The sequence below is a fragment of the Ambystoma mexicanum genome, chromosome 3p (genome assembly GCF_040938575.1).
Source record: "Ambystoma mexicanum isolate Mex_15411 chromosome 3p, UKY_AmexF1_1, whole genome shotgun sequence".
NCBI lineage: Eukaryota > Metazoa > Chordata > Amphibia > Caudata > Ambystomatidae > Ambystoma > Ambystoma mexicanum.
Window position 1 is genome coordinate 861,391,265 of NC_090925.1, and position 10,637 is coordinate 861,401,901.

Genomic DNA, 10,637 nt, shown 5'->3' on the forward strand with positions numbered 1-10,637 from the left:
GCATCCTGCATTCTTCTGGTGCCAGAGGCTCGCCTGCAGATGAGATCTTTGCAGTGGGCACTCAAGACGCAATGGTCGCAGTCCTCCGGCAGGATGTCGGACCCGGTCCAGGTGCTGCCCTCGGTCGCCCGGGACCTTCTGTGGTGGGCCGTCGAAGGCAACTTGATGAAGGGGGCTCCATTTTGGCTTCCCTGGCCGGAGGTGACGATCGTGACGAATGCATCCCTCACGGGATGGGGAGCTCATGCCAACGGGCTGACAGTCAGCGGTCGTTGGTCTCCGTCGGAGTCCAGACTCCATATCAATCTGTTGGAGCTGAGGGCCGTCAGGCTAGCCCTGAAGGCTTTTCTGCCGACTGTGCGAGGAAAGAGTGTCCTGATCCTGACGGACAACACAGTGGCCATGCACTACCTCAACAAAAAGGAGGGGGGGCAGGGTCACTTCCTCTGTGCAGGGAGGCGATGCAGCTCGAGTTCTGGGCCATCCAGCAGGAAGTTTCGATCTCGGCAGTTCATCTGGCCAGAGACGAAAACGTGACGGCGGACGCTCTGAGCAGGCAGAGCGCGATCTATCACGAGTGGGAGTTGGCTCAGGAGATTCTCCTGGAGATCTTTGCCCTTTGGGGGACCCCTCAAGTGGATCTCTTCGCCTCCAGTGTCAACCGGAAGTGCGAAAGATTTTGCTCGCGGGAATTTCCTCCAAAAGGAGCCTTAGGAGACGCGTTTGTGGTGGAGTGGTCATTCCCGCTGCTGTACGCGTTTTCTCCAGTCCCCGTCATCCCGCAAGTGCTGCGGAGGTTACGGAAGTTCGGTTCCCGAATGATCCTCATTGCTCCGGCGTGGGCTCGGAGGACGTGGTACCCGGACCTTCTCGACTTGTCCATCTGCCCTCCACGTCGTCTTCCCTACCGAGACGATCTGCTCTCACGGGAGGTTGGTCAGGTTCTCCATCCAGAGGTCGGATCCCTCAACCTTCACGCTTGGCTTCTGAAAGGTTGAGGTATAAGGATTGGGACCTCCCTGAAGACGTGATGGAGGTGTTGCTTTCAGCCCGAAGGCCAGCAACAAAGTCTCTGTACCGTTGGCGTAACTTCTGCGACTGGTGCAGAGTTCAGAATGTGGATCCTTTTGCATGTGACATCCCCATGGTTCTGTCCTTTTTACTTTCTTTGGCCCACAGGGGCTTGCAAGTTGGTACCATTAAAGGTTACTTGGCGGCGCTGTCCATCTTTAAGCGCTCGTCTGAAGAGTGTTCTTACTTTAAAATCCCTTTAATTTCACAGTTTCTGAAAGGGCTCACTAATATGTTCCCTCCGTCGGAGGACCCAATCCCCTCGAAGAACAAGTTACTTTCTTACCTGGTAACGTTATTTCGATGGGATGGTCCGACGACGTATTCCATATCGCTCCCTCCCTGCCTTCCCCGCTGCAGAATTTCTTTTGCGATTGCAGCTTACGTTCCGCAAGGCTTTGTGTCTGACTGGCAGTTGACTAATGTCACATGTTCTATGGGAAAAAACTACAACTGAGGCTACGGGCGTCGTGCGTCCTACTTATCACATCGGATGACGTCGGAGGAGGTCCTCGACGACGGCGCATCGACGTCATCGACGCAGACGCCGAAAAAGTTTCTGAAGCAGCTAAATCCGGAACCATGACTCACTTGAGGCGGCATGTGAACGAATAGTCGGAATAGCATTTGGGAGCAATTTTCGAGTCGTTCTCAGTTGATTCTTCTTTGTGTACAAGGATGTGTCGTACATATTCTGGATAAAGTGCAGGCTGCAGATGCGGTATCGATCACCCCTCTTGTCCTCCAAGACTTTTTTGACTCTACTTTCAAGCTCTTCCGGCGCATATCCGCAATATCTGACCCATTCTCTAATGCGATCTACAGTCTTTGGGAACACATGCATTGTAATGCCTTCAGATTTCTCATGGGTCTTAGAAGGGCAACAGAAAATCGAACATGCAGGCATTGTTGTAAATTCTGCAAAAAAAAGTCAACAGTATTCCAAAATTACTTTACATAAAAACATGAGAAAGAAGGAATTATGCCATACATTCTTCAATGCAAGCTTTGGTTTGGTCACCACAGCAAAGCAAAACCAGTGCAGCGTGGGCGGCTGTATTATACGATAACTTTCATAAACAGTTCTTTGATGTGATGAAAATAATTTCATGTTACTCATCCCTTGAATGTGCTATCATGCATCAATAGGAAATATGCTTATATTACGGACACGGTCCACTAAGGCTGCAATTCGATGCCAATTGACACTGATGGAAATTGATATATCGATAACGTAACAAATTAAACTCAAGTCAATGGCAATGAGACGAATGAACAGAACACTACTGAGTACGTTAGTTCGAAATAGATTGAAATTTAGAGATGAAGGAGATAGGATTAGGATACATGCCCTTACCTTGACCAACAAACAGTTACATTCAGCAAGCAGAGTAGTTAGTGGCAGGAGAACAGGGAGATGTTCACAGGTAGCACAGTGACGAGCTGACTCGCAGCGGTCACAGAAGTTCACAGATAGCACGACGATGAGCAGATTAGCATTGGTCACCGGGGTACTCTGGTAGCAAGTTCACGAGTTGACTTGCAGTGCTCAAAGATGTTCTCGTGATAAATATCAAGTGGTTTATAAAGAATTACAAAAAGGGGTGTCTATGTGAATGAATGACGTGTATATGTTGTGGTATTATGTGGATTGCAGGGGCTTGGCCTGCTTCAAGGGGAGCATGCCTGGAGACACAGGGTCTGAGGAGGGCATGTGAACAATGACCCCTGCACGCAAGATACCTTTGAAGTGTACATGGTGTTTGGCACCTTGGCCGTTTGCGCCCCTGACAGCAACCCTTGGCAGCGCACATCCACTGGTGCCAACTACCTTTGATAATGGAGGGAGGATGGATGGGCCTGGGGCGTGCAGGCAAGACCCGGAACACTGCTGAATGGAGACACACTTGATTCACTGAAAAACTGAAACAACCATTGATAAAAATTCTGTTGTGTTTTATTTTGTTTCTTATTTTGATGGCACAAAACTACTACACATTGTAAAGTTCCGGTTGCAGCACAGTGAGGGAAAATCCCCTGTACTGACCGCTGTCACTGGGGAAAGTTTCTCTAATGGCACCAAAGACACAGGCGGGTATTACTCGTCGAACGCGGTGTCCAAGCCTTCCATGAAGCCACCATGTAAAAGAACAATAGGCCACCAGCCTGTACCACCTGTGAAAGAGAAAGATACAAACTGTTTTTAAATGAACAAGATAAGTGTAGTAAACCTTAGTTGTCAATGACGATGCTTGTATCCATTGGCATTTTTGCCAGTACAAATGCTACCTAGACACTGCACAATATTGAACGACTATTACAAAAAAATTGCAAGACTAAATTGGTATGACAATAATATATTGAAGTTACGACAATATAGGAGACAACCATGAAATAATAGTGGCCTAACTGACATCACAACCAGAGTATACTTACTCGTTACTTGTATTACAAGGGCGAACTGTTGTGCGAAGTTCGTGCATAAGCACCATCAAAATCCTCAACACGGACCGTGGGAGGCAGGCTGCCCTGAAGTCCGGCAGCTCGGTAACTCATTGCGGCCATGGCTCGCCTTGCGATATGTAGGACAAGCATCCAGAGTTTTTTCGACAGCAGCAGTTTTCCACCTCGGTTGGCAAAATGCGCACCGATTGCACGTCCACCAGGTGGAGACGCCGTCCATGCGACTAGGCTCAGGCTCTTGATCTGTTGAATCGTCCTCCAGTCTGTCGTCCGAAGCCCCATCGTTTCTGCATCTTTCTCTTTCCAATAATTCCACCTTGGAATACTCAGGCTCGTACTGGTAGAGCATTATTGTTGCAATTGTGGGGTAAACAAACTAGAATAATTTATAGCGATGGTACTGGTATCTGTTTGCACGGGCTACAAGCAACTAGGGTAGCTGACCAGAGCACAGAAATGAGTCACAGAATACTCAAAGAAATACAGTGAGAGGAATGGAATAGAAAATCTGATGTGTGTTGTGAAACGGTCTGTTTATACTTATTGAGGAAAGAAGTGTCCTGCCAGTTCCATGGCGACACCTCATTAGCTGAAGCGCAGAGAATGTTGACACGAGACGTGCTTTGGCTTTGTGAAATGGGCAGTACGCGTCTAGTGATGTCAGGCTCAGGCTCGGGAGCGGGGGATATGATTTAGTGCCGCAAAGGTAGTCCACCTTGGGCGATGAGTCAACTGATAAGATTATCATAAGATCGCCGCGCCCTGCTGCCTGATTTCGCTTGTGTACAAAATACGAAAACTACGGTATGGTGCATAGGAAATGTTTATACGATCGATCAACGTATGATTAAAAACCCATGCCCGAATGATAGGGACAATAATATTTCTGACCGCAACATTCCTTTAAGTGAGTCGAAATATATTTTAACTTTAAAACATGCGTAGTTTTGTATTCCATACTTCTTTGCACCTACTAATTCATGCAAATTAAAAGATGGTTTTGCATTAAAGGTCTTCATATTAATTAGTAATAATATTTGGGCTCCTTGCAGTGGCTCTGCTAGTACCACTGGTGCAAACTTGCAGAAGTTGCTTTGATGTGTCCATTGTTTCTTATCTTTTGTTACGAGTAACTTTGCTTCCTGGTTTTTGTTGCAGGTATTTTTACTTTTCATTTTTAGCTTGGGCTGTTTGGTGTCGCAAGCGGCACATATAAGCTGAAAACTATTGCATTGGATTACAGATAGGGAGGAGGGGCACAGTCTGTAGGTGTTGTACTCTCCCATTTCCATGCTAATCCCTGTGGCCATTCCTGCCTCTGCCTGCTCAAAACCCCATCTCATGGGAACTCTTTGTGCTCGCTTTAATCCAGCCTTACCATCAGGCTTTGCATTTGTCACCTGCCAGTGTTTGTTCAAAGCAGTCTTCTGAGAGTTAATGACTTAATTGGAGTTGTAAACATGCTACTGCTGTAATAGAAATGTCTTACCAGCTCTGCCTTCACTGATGTCCTGTTAAAAACGAGCATTGGCAAACACACTTTAGTCCTGTTTAAAGCAAGCATTGTCAAAGCCAATAGGTTTGAAGCTTTTTCGCACTGTTTTGCACCTGCTACCAACAATGGGTAGTTAATAACATTACGGCTGTGCCTGGCAAGTGCCTTTCTGATGCCTAAACAAACACACAAACTGTTGGCATTGCCAATGCTCGTTTTTGTGGAAGTATTTACCCATATGTTTGGTGCAAAAATGTCAGGTACGCCACTTTTCTTTAGGGTGGACTGTAAGAGTGATGATATAAATGCACTACTCACACGATAGACACATCTGAGGCCAATGAAAGATCGATCTGGATATGGCAGTGATTTATGTGGCTTTTTTGGGGCAGTTACATGTAGTTATTCCAGACCTTTCCATGCTTAATGTCAGCCTTCTTTTAAAATTATTTTGAGACCACAAACATGTCCAAATCAAACTAACCACTTTATTTGTATTTGTTTATCACTTGTATCATGCACCGAACCCAAAGGTAACTGGGCGCTTGAGACTTAGTAGTTACATAGTTACACAGATACATACATACATGTGAGGAAAATTGCAGTGGCAAACATAAAGGAGAAATTGCAACGACAAAGAAAGGAGAGACCTGGGTTACAGAGCGGTCAGAAAACAAGGGCAAATAAGACTAGTCCCAAGAATAGGACTCTGGTTATAGATGGGTCGAGTGGACCAGATCAGGCAATAGTGCATTATCATACAATGGCTGGGAGAACAACTGGAAGTAGAAGTGCTGTGAGTAAGTTATAATAGCATGCATGCTATAACGGATACAAAGCTGGAAACAACTGTTATAATTTATTTTGCTTCTTTCGCCTGGTATTAATTTTTGTTACTTATTCACCCTTTCTGTCCCCACAAAATGTACAGATCGAGGAGGAGATGCTGGCCTTACAAAACGAACGGTCCGAGCGGATCCGCAGTCTGCTGGAGCGGCAGGCGCGGGAGATTGAAGCCTTTGACTCGGAGAGCATGCGCTTGGGTTTTAGCAACATGGCCCTGACAGGAATTCCGGCAGAAGCCTTCAATCAGGGCTACACAGCCCCTCCCCAGCCCTGGCCCTCCAGGCCTGTCCCACGCAGTGGTTCACACTGGAGTCATGGAGTACAGAACAGTGGAACCCCCCATGCTTGGCGGCAGCCCCCCATGCTTGCTCCGCCATCTGCATGGGGCCACCCACCCTCTACGCCTGGGGCACGTGGCAATGTCTTGCTCCATCGTAACAGCCCACAGCCTTTACGGCGCACAGCCTCCGGAGGACAGTCAGACCAGGGAATGAGCCGCAGCACCAGTGTCACCTCCCAAATCTCCAATGGATCTCACCTGTCCTACTCGTGAACTGAGGTCCTTTCACCAGTTCTTGGATTATCCTTTTATAAATAAGAACTATACATATTTGAAAGAATCTATATAAATATATAGACATATACACACACACATATATAGATATATGTATATATATTTATCTATATAATGTATGTGTGTGTCAAAACTTGAATTCCTTTGCTGCTTTTTGGGTTGGATGAGGATCAATGTTGTTTTGAGGAGGATGTTGAGGGATTCCATTCTAGGTTACTCTTCCCATCTGACAACGCTCTCCTTTTTAAGCTGATGCCAATCCTGTTCACTGGGAAGGGGTAGGGGTTTATATCTCCCTGCTGTTACTAGGGACTATAGAAAAGTCTTGATTGGAGAGGTAAAGGACACCAGAGAAGGGCATACTAAGCAACTTTGAAGTTGATAAACTTAATTTCTTTAAATATTTTTTTTTTACCCAATGAGGCTTGAAGGAAGGGAGGGATCTTTGGGAACACTACACCAAACTAGGCCACCTGTTCAGGTTGGCTGTTTAACTCTTTCCTCATGTTGTGATGGAAATGTCTTAAGGCATATTGCAAAACACACAAAATATATTGACTCAGTAATAGAGCTTGGAAATCCTTATTGGCTTAGATTGGCACAGGAAAGCAGTGCCTAAAGGACAAGATGCTCACAGGGATGCATTCCGTTTCACCTCTAGGATCAGGTATGGCACAGGATTGTAATGCCTATACCCTGCACAATATTGCTGTGCTCAGGTAATCAGAAGGTTGGAGCCTTTAGGGCTGAATGACACAAGGTTCTGGTACAAGGATACTGAATGTGTCTCCTCTAGAACTAGATGGGCTCAAATGGCACATAGAGGGATACAGAGAAGGGCACCCTGTGTCTTTATGGTTCGGGTTCTATGCCCAGGAATACACAGTCGTATACATGACTGGATCGACTAGGATTACTACATTAAAGGTGGCCCACTCTAGAGGCGTAGGGTTATCCAAAGAATCTTTCACCTCTAGCACTGCATGGACTCTAGGCGATTGGTCCACGGACAGTCTGCAACCGCTAATGCTTGTTGGCTGAGTCGTTGAGTTAGGATTGCAGAGACTTTCACTATGATTTGCTGGCACAGGGCTGGCCAGATATGTTGCATCTAAACGGTGGAGTGTCCTTGAAAGTTAACCGTTGTTGTGAAAATGCAGTTGTTAACCAGTCTTAAAATGATTGTACAGTATGATCATCCCATTTCTTGCAGGTCAGCGTCACTAAATGGCACCTTGGTTCATAGATGTCAGAGTCCAGTGGCTGAATGGTCTTAAATATGGGAGCCTCGCCTCAATACTATACTTTGCGGGGGCTCATTTAATTTAACATTCAGTTAGATAGAAAACCCCAGGAGTGGTTGTTTATTCCGTAGTGGGACACAGGAGGATGCAAATGCCTAAGAATATTCTTTTGTTCATGCAGAAATACATTGAGACAGAAGGAAAATGCATACTTTTGGAGTACCTTGAATTGATAAAACAATAAGAAAATAGAAATGCTTGGACTGGCTTTATTCAGTTCAACGACACTGTAAGGCTGGATAATACACATGTGCCTATTGTATGTTGGGGGGGGGGGGTGTAGCTGGCCCTTGGAGATCAATAAGTATAACTGAGTCCTGCTGTTGGGGATAGCTTCTCCCACTGGGGGCCAGGAATGTATGTATGTATGAGTCCCCAGGGGAGCTGTTCCGGGGATTGCATAGGTATATTTGTAACCTGGCGATTGATTAAGCTGCCCTCCTGTGGCTGGGCAGATCTCTCTAGCTCCTTGAAATGTTAAACGCTCGCTGGTTACTGGGCCAGTGTGTCTGGGCCCTGGAGGTCATGATACCTCTTTTGCTGGGGTTTGGCTAGTATATTTGGAGGTGGGTTAGTTACTTTCCTGATGATGAGCTAGTAGCTCTGGTTAATGAAGGTTGGTTAGCTACTCTCCTGGGGCTCTGAAGGTGACTATGGGTCCTAATTCTGAGGGGTAGAAGATAGTCTTCTTCTGGAACCTGTTTCCTTACCCTGAAGGTCTTTTTTTCTGCGTCTCCTGCTATTGGTGCACTGAAGGCGATTGCTGAATTGATTGACTAGCTACAGTAGCATATTGCACTACGATGGCTGCTGTGATTTTACCACTTTAGTGTGTATTGGAGTATATGTTGTGTTGTACTAAGTTATGGAGGCATCTTCCCTGCATGGTCAATAGCTGCCCTATACCAATCCATAAGCTCCCTCTGCAGCAAAGTGTAAGCACAAAAGCTTCCACATCTCTCATGGATCTGACCTGTAGAACTGCACAGGGGACCCTTACAGAAATGTAGACGTCCAGAGGTTTTGACAACCTCTGGGGATAGGCCTATTTTGTAGTTCTTCAGAGGCACTCCTTGCAGTGGAAGTGGTTCAGTCTGGATAGCCCCAGGGAGATGGGGCGGTTAGATGGGTTGGAGAACTAATACATAGGCAAACCTTTGTAGCAGTGATCACAGCAGCATATAGCCTCCGGTCAGGAACATGCATGTAACTGTGCACAGGTGCTCAGTGCAGCATTGTGAACAAAGCCACTACCCTAGCCACCTTGGTGTGGGCAGTGGAAGGTATTGGGGTAGACTGTTTATACGACTGCAACGGCATCCTTTGGAAATGATCACCTTGTATTTGAGTATCAGGAGAAATAATGTGTTTGTGGCTGTGCAGGCACTGCTGCCTGAAGATGGAAGAGGTGGCTCCAAAGCACACCTTGGATGACGCCCGGCTCGGAGAGTCCCAAGAAGTTATATCTGCATCAGCTGCAGACTGGACTTCAGTGTGTGTTAGATTGTCTTGTGCACTGCACAAATAGAATGGTCTTTTTTAATATACAGATCACAATGTTAAACTTTCATTTTCCAGAAATGTAAACATGCTTCCTCTTTCTGTGAATAAACCCCCCCCCCTGCATTTACCTCTACAAAGGAGCAGAAATTGGGGGTTTTGTAACAATCTTCCCCTCCTTCCACCCGCATGGTGCATTGCGGATAGGGATTTTTATTTGTAAATGAAAGCACCGTTAAAAAAAATAGATTTTATGATGTTGGTCAATAGTCTGCATATTCAATGGTTGCCTGCTGAGGTTTTGTAAGATTATATTACCACCTTGGGTTTTGATAGTGATATTTTTTAAAAATTCTGTTGTGCCATATTTTTTTCGTTTGGGTGTTTTTTTGTGTACAGCCATTGTAACACTCCTGTTTTTTTGGGTTTTTCTCCAAAGTCCCTGTTGAGGGGATAACGGTTGTGTGCGTATGAGTGGTATAAATATATATATAATATTTTTTTTAAAAATAGAATAAAGAAAAAAATAATCTGTGCTCAAGGAATGTATTAAAATGTAAAGTGTAAAAATAAAAAAATGTTTTTAGAAAAGCAAAAATAAACCTATTGACGCATTCCATAGCTGTATTTCAGGTGGGGACATACACACAAAAACTGAAGGAACTTTTAATAAAAATGTTGAATATTAAACTTCCTAAGTTTTGCTTTTTGATTTTGAAATGTTGATCCTTTTTTTAGGAAGTTTAAGTACATTTTAAGCCTAGTTGAACACATTTGGATTTTGTAAGTTTCAGAACTTATATTCAGTAGAATCCACTCACCTATACCCAATTTATAGACACATTTTTGACCTGGCACTAGATAATGTCAAAAGGTGCGTGCATGTAGTAATTTCACCTTATTACCTGGATGGAATTTTATTGGAATAACTGATCACATTGAAAAAACATGGATCATAAGAATATTCCAATCTTTCTGAACCCCAGCCCCATTAACCACCACACCTTGTACCTCGCTCACCCACCATAACCTTTCCAAATGTTGAAATTGCATTTCAAAAAGTCTACCAGGAACCAGGGAGCTCATAAGCAACATAGAAGAGAGAGCCAAGTCGACAAGTTACTCATGTTCTTCAGATCTCTGTGTGCTGTCCAGTGTGTTCCCAGTTAGCTGCTCTTTTACCCCAAAGACATTCACCTACTGTAAACTGTTTGCAGTGCTCCAGCTAAGTTTTTGAAGTGAGAGTATTTTACTCCTTTTTTTTTTTCAAAGTTAGGAGTAAAATTATTTTTTAGGGAGTAAAAATATAAGTCCAATTCCCAATAGGAGTATTTTATAAGCGACTAAAAATGTTTTACTTGGAAAACGGAAATGTTTTTGTAAT

At 44.7% G+C, this 10,637-nt stretch overlaps 1 protein-coding gene across 4 annotated transcripts in view; it reads left to right on the forward strand.

Moving 5' to 3' along the window:
* Positions 1-9,943, forward strand: part of LOC138581009 (serine/threonine-protein kinase TAO2) — a 1,567,916-nt gene extending 1,557,973 nt beyond the window's left edge. For all 4 annotated transcript variants that reach the window (XM_069652009.1, XM_069652012.1, XM_069652010.1 and 1 more), the window contains one exon: positions 5,961-9,943. In XM_069652009.1, coding sequence (XP_069508110.1) covers positions 5,961-6,428 — 468 coding nt within the window. In that variant the 3' untranslated portion in view covers positions 6,429-9,943. The remainder of the gene's footprint in view (positions 1-5,960) is intronic.
* The last annotated feature ends 694 nt before the right edge of the window (positions 9,944-10,637 follow it).